Below are 16,553 nucleotides of genomic sequence, written 5' to 3'. Positions count from 1 at the left end.
AAATTAAGTTATACTTCTTTTTATTGTAGAGGAATGAAGGGAGAGAATAATTGGTAAGGATACGGGATGTTAGGAAGGGCAGGCTGAAGTACCCTATAAAACAAATTCTCGAAAGTTGCCGCAATTCTTCGTCAATGAATTTTCTCAAGCTATGAGCAGCGGTGCCATGATGCAGATGTTTTCAGGGTATGTAAAAATTACTAGTGCTTTTCTTTTGGGGGGGGGGACTTGTTAAAAACCATGCACGTGAACTCCAAATCCCAGCAGATTTTATCTGAAAACCTCCCTCTGCACCACCGAAAATGCCAAAAAGTATATGGAATCAACTTGTGATGTTTGCATTTAGCTGACATTTCTTGCAACTGGAACTGTTGCAGCATTAATGGTTTCGGTTGCCCTTGCTTATTCTTCTGGTTGCCTGCCCTCTTACCTTGCTGTTTACAGTTCGCTAGAAACGACGCAAGATCCTGAGATGATGGAACTGAAAAGGACATTTAGAGCATTCTCTGCAAAGCAAAGTTCCCAATGTAAGTGAACTAAAAACACAGAGATGCACCAGATATCGTGCGGCTACAGCGAGTGGGTGGCTAGATGTGGCTGTGCGAAATATTTACTTATTAGTCAGCAGCTGCTAATTAGTAACTTGTTTTGTCGAGCTAATAGCAGTTTAAAATAATATTCAGCAGCATTTGTTGCTTGAATGTAACTGAAAACAGGAAGGAAACAAAAAAGGATATGGATCCATGTGCACTGTTTGGCTCCAATCCCAATTTTGCTCTAATTTTCACCCTTCAAAGTATGATCCTTATTACCTGATTTAATTTTTTTTAAAAAGTCACATTGCAAACAAGAGGCATGATCTAAACTTTTGGACTTTAACTCTCCCAATGTAATTATTTTTTAAATCACATGCACACTAGACTTTAAAGTATTTAACTTTTGTTGGATTATGACTGCTCCAAAATTCTGCCGCAGGAACCAGTTGGCACAGCCACTTGGTTCTGGGGGCAGGGGCTGGGCTGCCACACTGTAGCTAGATGATAGCCCAGGTAGACAACCATCTGGTCATTGCCTAGATGGTTGTTGCTCTCCTGCTGACCTCCGCCATGCAACAAGGTGCAACTGGCACTCCTTGGTAAGGGGTGAACCATTTATCAGTGGAAAGAACCATGCTGTCTATGAAAGCTCTACCTCAAAAATGCCATTTTGGGAAAAGAGGTGGTTTCATAGGCAAATGGTTTTGCTTTATCATTCAGCTGAACAATTTGCATTCTACTTGTTCAATTTCATCATAAAAATGTATCCATAATCTTTTTTCCTGCTCCCAAGTCTTTTCAACACCTGTAAGGTGGAAACATTCTCTTCCCTTATATACATTTATATACAACTGCTTATCACACATGAATCACATGCACGTTTAACTAGATGGCATAACTGCACAATGTAGTAAGTACACTATATAATAATCTACACTTGTCTTACATGAAGGTGGGAACTGCTTGGGAATCTATATGCACATTTTAATGTTTATAAATGCACATAATTTTGTGCTATAGGGCAGGTATCCTTGTTTAATCCAAATTAGTATTTCGGTGTTAGCAATATTTGCCCCACGTTTGAAGACAGGTATGCCTCCAGAACAAATAAAGCAATATAATAACCTGAATTACGGAGCACAGTTTCCACATTAAAACCTTTACCTGGCAAATTTTTAACATTATGAAACAAGTGCTCTTACAAAATAATTATTTTTCAACATTAAAAGCTTCCTTTACTGCTTGTACCATACTAATAGTAGCCTAAAGGAGAATCTGTGAACTAATAAAAGCAGGCACTTTCACGGAAATAGAAAATGCAGGGCAGCATAATTTATGTAGCATCTATTAGGTTGAGATCAATTTACTGAGTACTAAGAGAAAAGGACAGAGGGAAAGATATATTTATGTGTCTAAACAGTATGCTAGATGCACCACTGCAGACATTCATTGCACATGCCATGACTATGTGTACCCAAAATCGAGAGATGGGTGATTATGCCAGTTTTAGTTTCTCTGGATTTCTCAATTCTCCACCCTTGAAGCTCAGTTCTCCACATGTCCACATCATTGCAATTTTTTTAAAAAAGAAAGACCTCATAAAAATTGACCAGCATTTTAATATGAATCTTTTCTTATTATATACATCTTTACATGCAATTTTAGAAAATACACACATTTTTGCAAAGCAACTTTCTTTTATATAATGCATGTTTATGGTATTTCATACACATTTTTATGTATACGTCACCCTAGTATATGCATTTTTGTACACATTACTTGGTTGGAAAACTGCATTGCAAAAATGTGAAAGGTGTGCATTTCAAAGGATGGCTGTGTTTCAGTCCACATATTGTTTTGGAAAGTGCAAATTAGGTAGGTTCTCCTATAGGTGTGAACTGAAACAAAGTATCCACTCACCTGGGACTCAGGGTGGAGTGGCCTTTGCCACATGGCATGGCTGCAGTGGGTCTGGGGAGGCCGCAATCTTCTGGCATGGCTGGGGGAAGAGGTTACCTGCCACTGCCCATCTCTGGCCTAGTTGGTCTCCCAGGTAAGGTTGGGTGATGCCTGCTAAGCCAATTTGAGGCAGGAGCTCGGGGGCTGCGACCAGTCTGCCCCTAGCCTGTGCAGACAGCAGACAGGTACAGCCCACCCTCTTGGCTCCATCTTTATTTGGGTTTGACTCCTGGAGCCTGGTCACTTGGCCCTAACTCCCTCAGTCAATTCCTGAAGCTTGGTTCCTATTTCCTGGCTTCTGGTTCCTAACTCACTTCTGATAGCTGTCTACAGCTCTGCTGTCTTTTAATTTAAGTGAAAATTCAGCACATCTCTTTTGTTACTGGGGTGAGACGACCAGCAACATCAGTTAGCTGTTCTCAATGTATCGCAAGCTCTAATAAGCCATTTTGTCAAATTCACTAGGTCTTATTTCCTGAAAATATGCTAAAGACTGCATCTTGACTCTGCATGATGTGCTCAAGTAGGAGGATGTATCACATAGAGTTAGGAATGTAATGTGGAAATGAATTAAATATATATTTTTTATCAAGTTTATGCCTGTTGGCCAAATTGCCTCCAACTAAGTGGCCAGATGGTACAAACCCGCCATCTCCTCAAATGTATGCTGTGGTGTCTTTTCCTGCACTTTGTTTCCAATAACTGCAGACACTGAAAAAATGTGTGCCCTGCTTGCTAGGACAAACTTGAACTTCTGTCCTGGATCACAGTGAGCCCTGAGGCTAGTTTTCCGTTCAAGTTTTCCCTTGAGAACATTGATGTTTCTCTTGCTAGGGGCCTTTTGGAGTTAAGAGAAAACGATATTCCTCAATTTCAACACTATACGATCTACCAGACAGGAAGAGAGTGGACTGGATTTCAAAGCCAGAACTATTGATCCTCTAGCTATTGATCTCCTATAACCAACTACTGCCTGTCTATTTTGTCTGCCAGGAGAACTAATTGAAATTAGGACAATTTTTGGGGTTTTCATTACTATGGCTGCAGTTGAATGTACTTTGCATAAACCTACTTTCTTTACACACAGAAGAAATGCCATGCGGCATCTGCCTTCATCGTCCCCAGGAGCAACAAAACATGTCTCTCCTGCACTGGTCTCTATAGCCACAGTTTGAGTAAGTTTCCAACAGTTTGACTTCACTCCCAAAGGCATACTCCTCCATTGTCTCCCAAGACAAACCAATGCAGACCAATTTCTTTATTAAGCAAACCTAATCTAGGTGGATTCTAATGTTTACCACACCCTACATTATGTGCTTTTGACCAAGTTTCTATGAGGATATGGCAAACCTTTTTGGGTTATGATAAATTGGAACCTGGTAGAGTTATAACATCCGATCAGCCTCTAAATCAAACTTAAGGTAATGGCCATGTCTGCACGTAGCACAGGGCCAAATCACAGCTTGGTGCAAACGTGAGCACGCTGACTTTTGGAATGGAGACAGCAGCTGTTTTACTCTTTCCCAGTATGACACAGCAGCTGTGCCCAGCTTTGGCTTAGGCACATGTGAATCTAGGATCTGTGTTCCTCAACCATGAGCTGTAGCCAAGGGTTTTTTGTTTTTGCTTACCATGGCAGGAGAATTACAGTTTCTATTGCTGATTCAATAAATGGTTGCAGCTGTTGATTTAATTTAAAATACAGTCCCACTAGAAAAAATTGTGTAATTAGACTTGAGTTCTTAATCTGGGTTGCCATCTAGGTCAGGGGTGGGAATCCTGTGGACATACAGAAATTATTTGACTCCCATCAGCATGGACAAATGAGCAGGGAATATGGGAGCTGTAGTTCAGCAACATCTGGATGGCCACATGTTCCCATCCCAGATCTAACCCCTGGAATGCTAGGAAGAGGAGAGGGTGAGGAGACTCTCTAAAGGTGCCGAGGAACCTAAACAGACAAACAGCCTGATTTATTTCTACTATTACCAAGACAGAAAATAACCAGATTGTCTAGCAAACTCTATGCTGTGGTTGTTGATAGACCTGAAAAACAGCATACTGCAAAAATTAAAAAATAATAGAAACTTAAATTATAAATTTAATAGCTATTTTAAAAAGAAGTTTGTCATAAAATCACTCACTTAAATTTGAGTCAACTATGGCAGTGAATATTGGAAACTACAGTATAGCAATCACCATTTGCTAGCACATAAAATTAACCATTGTGCTGCAGTGCAATTTTCAGTCAAACTTTGTTCATGCAATTTACAAAGGCAAGCAGATGGTTCGTGCAATAGTCCACAATAAATTACAACAGTTAGAAAGACAGTTATGTACCAAGAACAGCAAAGAATTTGAGCTACAGATGGGCTTATAGATGACCCTTCCAATTTTTAATAATCTCCATAATTTATGTAAAGGCAAGAAATGCAAAGATGCCTAATGTGCTTTCTTGACGAAGCACAAATCACTTCTATTTACCCAGCCAATGTTTCATGGTCCAGTTAACTTCTTAATTAAAGACAGCAAGATGTTCATGTTCCATGGAAGTGGCATGGAAAAGAATGTTTAGTGTGCAATATGTTCAGCTGGGAGTTCTGGATGCTCTGCTTGCTTCTTGAGGACCTTATGAATCTATCATTTTCCCCTTGAAACGCAGCTTAAAATGTATTCAGTCAGTGCGTTAAGCCAGAGAACTGCCTACTCCCCAAATAATTTGCTGTCATTAAACTGCTTGCAATATTCCAATACCTAGTCAAGCATGACCAGTGGCGTAGCGTGGGTTGCCAGCACCCGGGGCAAGGCAAGTAATTTGCGCCCCCTAACCCATGGATTTGCGCCCCCAACCCGTAGATTTGCGCCCCCTAACCCTAACCCCCAGATGTTGCGCCCGGTGCGGCCGGCCCCCCTGCACCCCCACGCTACGCCACTGAGTATGACCAATCACCTATAAAAGTTTTATTTCTTCCAAAAATGCCTTTTCTTATTTGTCTAGACAATGTTTGAGTGCAAAGGTCAAAAAAGGTATCACTGTCTCAATCCCACTTGATAGAATTAATTTGGGCACTTAGAACTCTTCCAGACACTTACCCCTAGCTGAATGGGAAATTACAAGAGCAAATGGGTGCAGCTTGCACAACCGCCCCCTCATCTCCCCCTTTCCCATCAAACAGTGGATTGGCTGGGTTTGGGTATTTTTCAAAAAGGCATACAAGTACAGCTCAGATTGCTCAGCCTGCACTCTCTCAGATTTGAGCCAAACCCTTTACAAGGTGGCTACAAAGGTTAAAAGAAAAGGAGATTCACCCAGGCACAGCAGCTAATTACTGAAGTCTTAAAGAAAGTCATTTAAAAATGACAGGTTTAAAATACAGTATAACTCTTCCATAAAGCCAGCCATCGAACTGGATAAGAACTGTAAAGCCCTTAGTATACATAAAGGGATATAGATATTACACATAGCAACAAACTCGAGGAAACATAATATTTGTACAGAACAGAATGCCGGCTTGAATGGAACAGAATGAAGGGTGTAATACAAAGCCTATAAAGACACCTGGAAGGGCTTTTCTCCTCCCCACCAAAAGGCATCTGAAAGATGTTTGTGGTGGCAGTAGCACCACTAGCTGCAGAGGTCCAAGGACCCACTCAGCCCCCCTTTCTTTATATGGTAGAATTGTGTGGAGAGTTCAATCCTGCTCCCACCCCCACTTCAGCAGGCCATCTCTGACAAGAGAGTAGGACCACCCACCTGTGAATCAGATACCAGAGTATTGACGGGTGGGTGGCACTTGTCAAAGGTAGTCCCTGAGGGTGGGTGGGGAATAAAAAGCTGGCTTGCTGGGTAAAAAATATCCCCACCAAATGAAGCATGCTTGTTATCCTAATCTGTTCTTCTTGTCCCTTAAGGAAAGGAATACATGTTAGGATTTTGATAAATTAAAGGCCCACATTAAGATGTTTACAATTATGGCTTCGAAACTCCCTTCGGTAGTGGTAATGATGGCTGTTCATGTGCTTTCTTAGTCATAGCACCTAAGTGGACTTGACAGATACAGCTAACACATGGGCTGTTAATGTAGCTGGGTGCAGAAATGAACCACTGGCTAATCCATCATTCACCACCAAGAAATACACAGCCTTAAAGGAGAACTGGAGCTGATATATGTGCCCAGGTCCAGCTAATACAATAGTCCCAGTCTCACAGATTCAATATACAATGGTAGCTTGATTTGCAAACAGTCTGGTTTGCATACATTCTGGATTACAAGCATGTCAAACCCGGAAATGCGTGTCCCGGTTTGCAAACTTTTTTTGGATTACAACCCAGTTTTTTTTAATTCCGAACAAAAAAAATTTGGAGGCCCCATTGGCGAAAGCACACCTTGGGTTACAACCTGTTTTGGTTTACAAATGGACCTCCGGAATGGATTATGGTTGTAAACCAAGGTACCACTGTATTAATATAATTGTGTAAAAGAACAACAGTGGAAGGGCTTCCCTAAAATCAAAAGGATAAAATCATGATTTCTCACAGTATAATTTCTAAAAGGAATTTGTTTCACACAGGAAGAGTTTAGTCTTAAGAATATTATTATGTATGAAATGCTGAACTCATGGTATAACGTTATTATACTCGATAAAGAGATAATGAAACTTAATTCCATCTTTAACTGTGCTTCATCTGCTATAAATAATATACCTAGCACCTGTGATCCTACCAATATGACAAAACATCATCAAAACCAGCAAAGGATACACAGCTTTGTAGCTTGTTCAATATTTCAGGGCCAAACAGTAACACATTAACAGATTCCTGCCAGGAGCTTTGATTTCACATTAAGACAATTTCTTATTTTGCAGATGTTTACCATCCAACTACATATGGATACAAGGGAAAGCCTAATGATTTGTCCCGGTGCAGATATATTAAGGATAAAAGTGCGCACTCTGCTCCTTTAGTTTAGGAACTTCTAAAATGCAAGTACAGACTTGGATTCAGTGCAGTTATAATAATGTATAGGAATTAAGGGTGATCATGCCTAATGGATCTGATGGTTTCATGTAAGAACAAATAAAACAAAGCCAGGCTTAAATTTCAGTTCTTCTAGACAGATTCAATATCATTTATACTTGATGTATATTTATCTGAAGTTACTGGACTTGCACATTTCTGTGCATATTGTCAACGTCAATAAAAGCCAAGCAAAAGCAGTACAAACATTTCCATACATTTTATTTTGCTGTCTTATTGTATATTGTTTGATCTAGAAACAACTTATAAGGGCTGGGATCCAAAGGCCCATGTGTGCACAAAGGCCAGAGCTTTTCCATTCCTCATACAAGCGCAGTTACTTTCTCTACCCTTCTAAGCCGCTAGTGGGAGTCCTGTGGGGTACTATTACTATTACTCTTGGGAATATGAGGAAATGTATAAGACATTTTGAATCCCAATGAACTTTCAAAATTTGCAACTAACTTGCTTTACATTTATTCAGGGGCTTAATAATACATTTTGATCATAAAGAGCACACTGATTGCTTCAAAGAAACCCGAACAAGATAGAGACAGTCTGCTCACATCCCACATTATGTTCATGAAAAAGGAAGGAAAGAGAGCATTCCATGGCTTGAAACATTAATTGTGGTTTAGAAAAACCCTGTCCATCTCTTTTTGTACTGGCAATTAACACACAACTTAGCAACTTGAGTAAGCTGTTTATAAAACTATCAAAATGCATTTTCACTTCTATTGAATTCTTCTCTAGTGAATGAATTTTTTTGGGTCAAAGGTCTTCCTTTATTCCCATAAGAAAATATGTGTGTGTATATAATATGGTGCTTTCCTCATTAACTCTCCTTCAAAAAATGTTTGCTACTGCTTGGATTACTCTGCAACCAATTTACAAAGGTTATAACCTCCTGTAATGAAAAGCAATTTGGTCTTGGATGTTGCACTGAATAGACCAGAGAACTTAATTTTTATAAGACAAATGAAACTCAACATTAAAGTGATGCTGAGGTTATTTAATTGGGTATCTGCTCTCGAATAAAAGTGGGATGATAATATGCAACTTAGGGCAACATTTCTGAGTAAGAAACAATATAAATTAGAAACTGAACCTATTCGTTTATTTTTATTTATTTCATTTATTTATTAAATTTGTATACTGCCCTGCATCCAAAAATCACAGGGCCATTCACAACATAAAAATACAAAATGGGAACAAAAAATGCATAATAAAAACAAAAACAAACAAGTAACCCCCCTCCCAAATTTGAAGTCTCCTGTTCAGAAGAAAGAAACCCCAATTATATTAAATGGTGTCCTAAAAATCTAGCCGCAGTCAAAATGGGATGGCTATGTGTCGGAGCACAAACACAGTGCTATAATAAGGTTACCAGACGTCCCCGTTTTCCGGGGACAGTCTCTGGATTTACAAATCAGTCCCCTGACAAAATCCATCCATTCCAGCTGAAGTTGGAAAGTGTCCCTGGATTCATTGAAAAAAATCTGGTAACTTTATGCTATAATGTCACAAGGCACAGAACTGGGTAGACAGTGAATGGGATAGAAGGGAGAAGTGGGACTACTGTATTGTAATTTTTTAAAAAAATAGCTTTTATTAAAAAAAATTCTTGGGTTACAGAAGTACATACGCCATCTCTGCTTGCAGATCATAAAGTTCTATAAGCATTTCTGCTCCCACATAACTGTCTGTATTGGTGTAAATTACACGTAGCACTAACCCGTTTTAATGGTAATGTAAATGCTATATGGTATAGAAGCCCTTGGCATGATTACATGGAGGTGGAGGAGCCAACCAGATGGAATGACAGTGTGGAGAACAGAAAACCGCCTTATGCTGAGTCAGACCATTGGTGTATCTAGCTTAGTGTATCGCCTACACTGACTTGCTGTGGCTCTCTAAGGTTTCAGGAATGAATCTCTCCCAACCCTGCTTGGAAATGCTGGACATTGAACCTGGGACCTTTGCATCCAAGGCAGATGCTTTACCACGGAAAGATAGCCTTTCCCCAAAAGGAAGAAAATGATCAATCAGACTTCCAGTAAAAAAGATCTGTCCCTGCAGGGATGATGAGGGGAAGGGAGAGGAAGAGAGTATCAGAGGAAGAAAAGAGTATCAGAAAAGAGAAATGAAAAGGAGAGAGGGAGAGAGAGCACAGTTGACAGAAGGAAGGAAGGCCTTCTGCCAATCTAGGAGGGACTTATCCTACTAGCTTTGCCCTTAATGTTGGTGGAGCATAAAGCCACCACACTCAATTGCATCTATGCATATCTTTAGCATAAGAGGAGTCACTGTTCAGCCACAGGTTTATGTGCATGTATTTCCTCATTATAAGCTTCAGCATGAAAGTGTGTTAGGAAGTGATTAGTGAAGTTTGAGAGGGGAAAATTGCATCAAATTCTTTGGACAGGGACCTGTCTTTATAATACCCTCCCCAAATACTACAATTGATAGTACTTTGTTTGTCTGATCTTGCCACCAGTCTGCTCTCCTGTTGAGAGGTTGATGGAAAAGCATCAAATCTACAACTGCCTCCATTAAGGGAAATGTATGCAAGGGAGTCAAAGATCCCAATTTTCCTCGGTTTGATTGTGTTCTTCACCAGCAGTGTAGGGCTTTTCCTTTGCCCACAAGGAAAAGAACAAGATAGCTCACTCAGGTAGCAGATTTTGCACACAGTTAAATGGGAAGGGACTAGTTAACCACTTAATTATTATATTTGTAAATTTTTGGGCTTTATATTAAAAGGTGGATTAAAAGTAGAGGAAAAAACATTTAAACAGATAACTGCCTTAAAGGCATTCATCCTTCTTACTCTAGATTAGATCTATCAACTTCTTTGTGAAGTACAATAACAGCAATGCCTAACAAAACATATATTGTAAGGTAGGCAAAAGGTAAGGTAGAAGTGACCACTGGACAGTTAAGTCCAGCCAAAGGTAACTATGGGGTGCACTGAAGCCGGTGTTTGTCCACAGACAGCTTTCCGGGCATTGTGGCCAGCATTATTAAACTACTACTGGTGCATGGAGGACCATGACGAGTGCCAGAGCGCACAGAAATGCCATTTACCTTCCCACCACAGTGGTACCTATTTATCTACTTGCATTGGATTGCTTTTGAACTGCGAGGCTGGCAGAAGCTGGGACAGAGCAACAGGAGCTCACCCCATTGTGTGGATACAAACTGCTGACCTTCCAATCGACAAGTCCAAGAGGCTCTGTGGTTTAGACCACAATACCACCCGCGTCCCTTAATATATTGTACCAGTGTTCAGTAGAGATAAAAAAGAGAGAGAAGGCATTAACCCATGAATTAATGATCTATAACTAAAGGGAAAACTATATGGAATTTATTGGATTGACCAAGCAAAACAATTCTCATTAGGCCTAGTAAATAGACTTTAACTATGATGGCACCTCCACAGTTGGAGGCAGTATATCTCTGACTGCTGGATATTGAGGGCAAATCAGAGAGCAAATCACTATTAAAATATCCTCTGCTTGTGAATTTCCTGCAGCATATAGCTGCTCACAGCCAAAATAAGAGTACTGGACTATTTAGAACAATGGACTTGTTGCAACTGGACTAGTTCTGAAATTATCAGTTTTTTGTTTTACAAGATATGCTGATAATTCTTACTTTTAATTGCACAAATATCAGCAAGCTACTCAATTACTGACCTACAATGCAGCCAACCTAAAGTACAGTTATAATATAGATTGGTTGTGTACTTGTCGTTGGTGACATGTTTTCAGTAATCAAAAGACAAGAACCTGATTTTTCAAAAATGGGAAGAAAAACTTACTGTCTTGGACCGGATTTCTTTGGCGTAGAGGGGTTTCAAGAATTCTGAATCTCCTTCTAGCTTTAATCCTTTTTCTGTAATCCTTAGATTTCCCATTCCATCCTGAAATATAAAAACGGTTGCCATTAGCCATGATTTCATAAACACTAGGCTGTCAAAAATGTATTTCTTGGGTGGGGGGAACCATGTAAAACACTGGGAGGCACTGTACAGGGCAATCAATTGCATTATCCTTCTGGCTTAGGCTTTCTGAGGAAATTGTGTTTCAAGCAATTTGAAATGCCCCCCCCCCCCCAAAAGCCGCTTATCTGCGTGAAATATGCCCTTTGGCTTGTCATCTGAAGAACAGAGAGGTGAGAAAGAAAAATGATAGGTGGTGTTTAATGTTAACACAAAACCATTCATTGTAGCATGTCTAGCTTTCAACATGTATACAAATACTGTCCCTTCATTTAGGACAAGCTCAGGACACAAAAGATGGATCTGCTGGTCAGAAATACCTACCTTTAAAATCGACAGCTTGCCATTAAAAAACAAGTATTTTACAATCTGAATTATCTCTCTCTCGCTCGCTTTGTGCATAATTAATTCAACATCTTATGTGGGACATAATAAGTCCAGGTTTTCAAAACAAACAACCAAACCACATTCTAGATAGTCTAACAGGCTGCCCATAAGAAAGATAAATAACACTGGGCAACAATTTTTTACTTTTTGAATTTTGTCTAGATTTCTACAACTGATTTAGGGTATTTTTGCACTGCTGAATCAGGAAATGGCATCCGTTTCTCTCCACCAGGTCAGGTTTTCTGTAAACTGAATGGTGGGCATTGATAAAGGTAAGTACACATAAATTGCATGTTGCTTCACCATTTTTCAAACTTCAGGGCTTGAACTTCTGTTTCTTGGAACTCCTGGAATGCTCAGCAGCACGGAGGTCTCTCTTCAGAGTCCAACAGTAGTCAGCCATCATGACTGCATCCCAGCGACCCTGATACCTGGTTTCCATCTCTTTCATGCCCTGATGGAATATCTCCCCTTGCTCGTCACTCATTGAACCCAGGTTCTCAGGAAACCGGTCCATATGTGAAAATAGGTAGTGCATCTTGACGCTCATGTTGCAGCCCAGGTTTCTGAAAGCAGTCAGCATGTTGTTGACAAGTTCTGCATTGTTTCTGGCCTTATTGTTGCCAAGAAAGTTCTTCACTACCAGAACAAATGCCTTCCACGCTTCCAGTTCCACTTCGTTCATCGAGTTTCCGAACTCTGGATCTCTGATGAGCTGACGGATCTGAGGACCGTCAAAGATGCCAGCTTTCAACTTCTCCATGGTCAATCCTGGAAAAGCCTGGCACAAGTAAATGAAGCAGTCACCATCCTTGTCCAGAGCCTTGGTGAACTGCTTGATTAAGCCGAGCTTGATGTGGAGCGGTGGGAAGAGTATTCTGTCTCTGTCCACCAGAGGGTCATTGATGACGTTCCTTTCTTTGCAAGGCACCAGTTCCTCCCACACAGGCCAGTCCTTCTTTGTGTAATGCTGAGCACGGTCCCTACTATCCCACATGCACAGAAAACATGGGTACTTGGTGAAGCCAGACTGTTGTCCCAACAAAAAGTTCACCATCTTCAGGTCAACACAAATAAACCACTTATGTTGATCATAACCAATTTTCTCCAGCACATACTTCACCACTTCATAGTTCTCCTTCAGTGTACTCGAGTGAGCCAGGGGTATAGAGGAAAATTGGTTGCCGTTGTGTAGCAGAACACATTTCAGTGATCGCTTGCTGCTGTCAATGAACAGTCTCCAATCTTTGGGTTCGTACTGTGGCACTCCAAGCTTGAGCAGAAGCTGTGCAATATCTGCACAGTACACCAAGTCCTTCTCTTCCGAGAAAAAACGGAGGTACTCTTGATGCCTGTTGCGCAAGAAGCTGATGCGAGCACTGTCAGAGAGGAGGTTTTTTTTTCCTTCAATCTGGATGCCAACAGTTCGGCAGAGTCCTTTGACAAGCTGAGGTCGCGAACTAGATCATTCAACTCCTTTCGGGAAAATGGATGTGGAGCATCATCTTCAAGAACCACTTCTTCTTCTTCATGTCCTTCAACACTGGAGGCATCTTCGTCACTAATGTCAGGAAGTTCTCCGAAGATAGGCACTGGAATTTCATCACAATGAGCTACAGGACGACGTGCTGATTGAAGATCAGGATACTTCATGGGACGGCTGCCCCATTAACTTAGTTTTGATCCCCCAACTTTATGCTTTGCCACACCAATTTATGGAAGATTTTGAGGTTTTATGACGTCAAACTGATCCCTTTTCGACATAATCACCCAGAACTATTGGACCTGAATACTTCTTGTCATTAAAATAATCATTTCCAATCAAAACAATTATTTGACAAGGCATTTTACCCCCACCAACTTCTTCTAAAATGCTCCACACAAGCGTACATGTGAAGAAAAACGTAAAAAAATGACATGTCACCATAGCTCAAAAACTTGACCTGATTGAGCAAAACCAATGTGATTTTTGGATTCAGCGCATCAGATTCATCCTAAATCAGCTGAAAAAATGCAGACAACAAATTTATTGTTGACCAGTGTAATCTGTTGGCTGAAATAATGGGGGCTGAAAAGCAGTTTGCTGGAATATGAATGTGCATTTTTTCCAACTCTCCCATCTCCCCAGTTTCTTTTATTTATCTAGTAGAATAATAAATCCATATAGGCAAGCAAAATATATCTACATTCTTACTACATTTTTACTTTAATGTCTCATAACCATGTCACCTGTTGCACCAAGCATCTTAGTAGTTGAAGATGTGTTGGCAATGCATAAGCATGTGAGAGGCAAAGTTATCATTAGGATATCAAAGAAATACACAACGATTCTAAGATGCAGAACAATTTTTACATTTTAGGAATTTAGAACTCTTAAGTAACATATACAGTTAACAACATGGTAGCAATTTCAGAAATTTGTACCCCAGTTCATCTTAAATTCACCAGAGCCCAATTCCATCAAGAGCTCCTAGATTATTCAATGGTCTCCATGGTTACTCACCTGCAATGTGGGTTTTTTGTGTGTGGCTACCCACCTGTATGAAAAACAGTTAGTTTTATTGCTGCCCATCTAATTTTTTTATTGACACCCACAGAACTTTTATTAAGATATGAGTACTGGCATCTCATATTTTACAAAAAAAAGAGAACTGCTTATAATTATGGGTGCATTCATACATTGATGTTAATTAATTAATGTTAATTAATGTAGCTGCGTCTGAATGACATGCGACTGTGCACATGCATATGGCACTGAATCCAGAAAGAGCCTAAAAACATAATGAAAAGAGGTGTAGGCGGGCTTCCACATGCTCCATGAACACGTATGGGGGTCCAGAATGAAGCCCCTACATAAAGCCCCTGTATATACCAAAAGCCAGGTTGCAAAGACACACACACACACACACACACACACACACACACACACACAGCACCTTTGCTGGTGTGGCTGGCAAGTAAACTTGTACTTCATAGTTGAGTCAGCTAACATAATGGTGTCACCATCTGATTGACAGGTGAGTGACCACACTCACCAAAGAGGTCCTTTGTGGCTGGAGGAGCTCAGAATCTACCTAAAGCATGGTACCTAAAGCTCACGGTGCATAGATGTGAAAAAAATATTTACAACAAATGGTGTGAAATGCAGGCTGGCTGCAGATGTCTGCAAACAGTCTACTTCTTTTAGAAATTGTTCAGTTATGCGTTTTCAAAATGTAATGAAACAACTCACAAACTATAATAGAAAATGAAATAGATATAAGAATTCTGTTCCTTATGATTTGCATGCAATACAACGATATTTAGAGACACGACACACACAACTGAAAATACCCTAAAAGGCTTTTACCATGAGAAGTTTGATATTGTATCAAGGCAGACCCCTCAGGTTCATTAATTCATGCTGCATTTCCCCCCTTCAAAATTGTGTGTGTGTGTGTGTGTGTGTGTAAAACGGAAAGAGTAAATGTATTATCAAATAACTCACAAACATTGGAAATGCCATTTCTGACAGCATAATTTTAAAGTTATGAAGGAGGGAGTGAAACAGATCTCACTGCTGACATAAAGCTAAACATGCTGCTCTGTAGCCATTTGAGACCAGAACAAAAACCCTGAGGCAGTTTTTTTAAAGGATTACTGAATACACCCTATTATCTTAGGTATTTAATGTAAGAGCTGCATAGGGGTAGTTTGTCCATAGTGTTAGAAACTGAGATATGAAAGCTATGAGCTAAATAGCACCTTAAACCTAGGTTATGGGCACAACAATTGAATGTCTAGGTGCCCTTTTTAATACCAAGAATACAAAGCTGAAAATGAATGAACTGCAGCTAAAGTATTATGTTCATTTTATACATGGTCTAGCCCTTCCCCTGCCCACCCTCCTAATATTCTTAAGAGGTCCTCTTCTCCAGCCTTCAGAGAGTAGGTGGAAGTGGGGAGGCAGAAAAAGGTCATTTCTTTCACTCTGCAGTTTTAATCTGAAATCTTAGGCGCAGTATTGTGCCCAGAGCTCAGAAACTGCTTGTGCTTATGAAATTCCCTGTCACAAAATGCTCCTGGAACAATGGGAGTTTCGAACACTGTTTGTCCACCTTTGGTTCCCACCCAGCACTCAGTTCTCATCTGTAGCTCCTAGAAGCTGTCAGCTTTGACTGGCCAGCTAAACCAGGTGAGGGTAGTTGATGGGTCTCAAACCCCAAGGAGAAATCTGTACCCCCTGCCTTGCGGGACATCTTTGAGAGAATCTTTGAGAAGGCTAAGGAGTAAACTCTACACAAATCTAGAGTTCTTAAAGGTGGTTAGATGGCACCTTGTACACCTCCTTCTGGCAACTCCTGCAGCCTAGCTGGTGCCAAAAGCATTGCTCTGCTTTCCTTTGGACCATATCAGTGAGGCTGAAAGGTGGGCCTTGCCATCTGGGCAGCGCAGTACCTCCATATATATTGCCCAGGCTAATGTCCTGGAGAGGTTACTACGCAGTTTGACTTAATCCCTGGAAGCATACTCCATTGTCTCTTGAGACAGACAGATGTCAACAACAACGTAAGAGAATAGGTCACATTTATTTGCATAGTTACTTCTTCCCATATACCCCCTTGCTGCCTTGAAAGGACCTTCTCAGACTGCATTCCGTTGGATGAAAGGG

The 16,553-nt window shown here is 40.4% G+C and overlaps 2 protein-coding genes across 4 annotated transcripts in view; one reads left to right on the top strand and one right to left on the bottom strand.

The window, feature by feature from the left end:
• Positions 1 to 16,553, bottom strand: part of SGCD (sarcoglycan delta) — a 394,603-nt gene that overhangs the window by 96,627 nt on the left and 281,423 nt on the right. For both annotated transcript variants that reach the window (XM_081851583.1, XM_081851582.1), the window contains one exon: positions 11,336 to 11,437. In XM_081851583.1, the coding sequence (XP_081707709.1) occupies positions 11,336 to 11,437 (102 nt within the window). The remainder of the gene's footprint in view (positions 1 to 11,335; positions 11,438 to 16,553) is intronic.
• The window catches only part of LOC309336095 (syncytin-2-like), a 396,307-nt gene that overhangs the window by 114,481 nt on the left and 265,273 nt on the right, over positions 1 to 16,553 (top strand). The gene's annotated exons all lie outside the window — the stretch shown is intronic.

The sequence above is a fragment of the Podarcis erhardii genome (assembly GCF_964252035.2).
Source record: "Podarcis erhardii genome assembly, chromosome: 2".
Taxonomy (NCBI): domain Eukaryota; kingdom Metazoa; phylum Chordata; class Lepidosauria; order Squamata; family Lacertidae; genus Podarcis; species Podarcis erhardii.
Note: the sequence above shows the minus strand (reverse complement) of the source record. Positions and strands in the feature narration are given on the sequence as shown.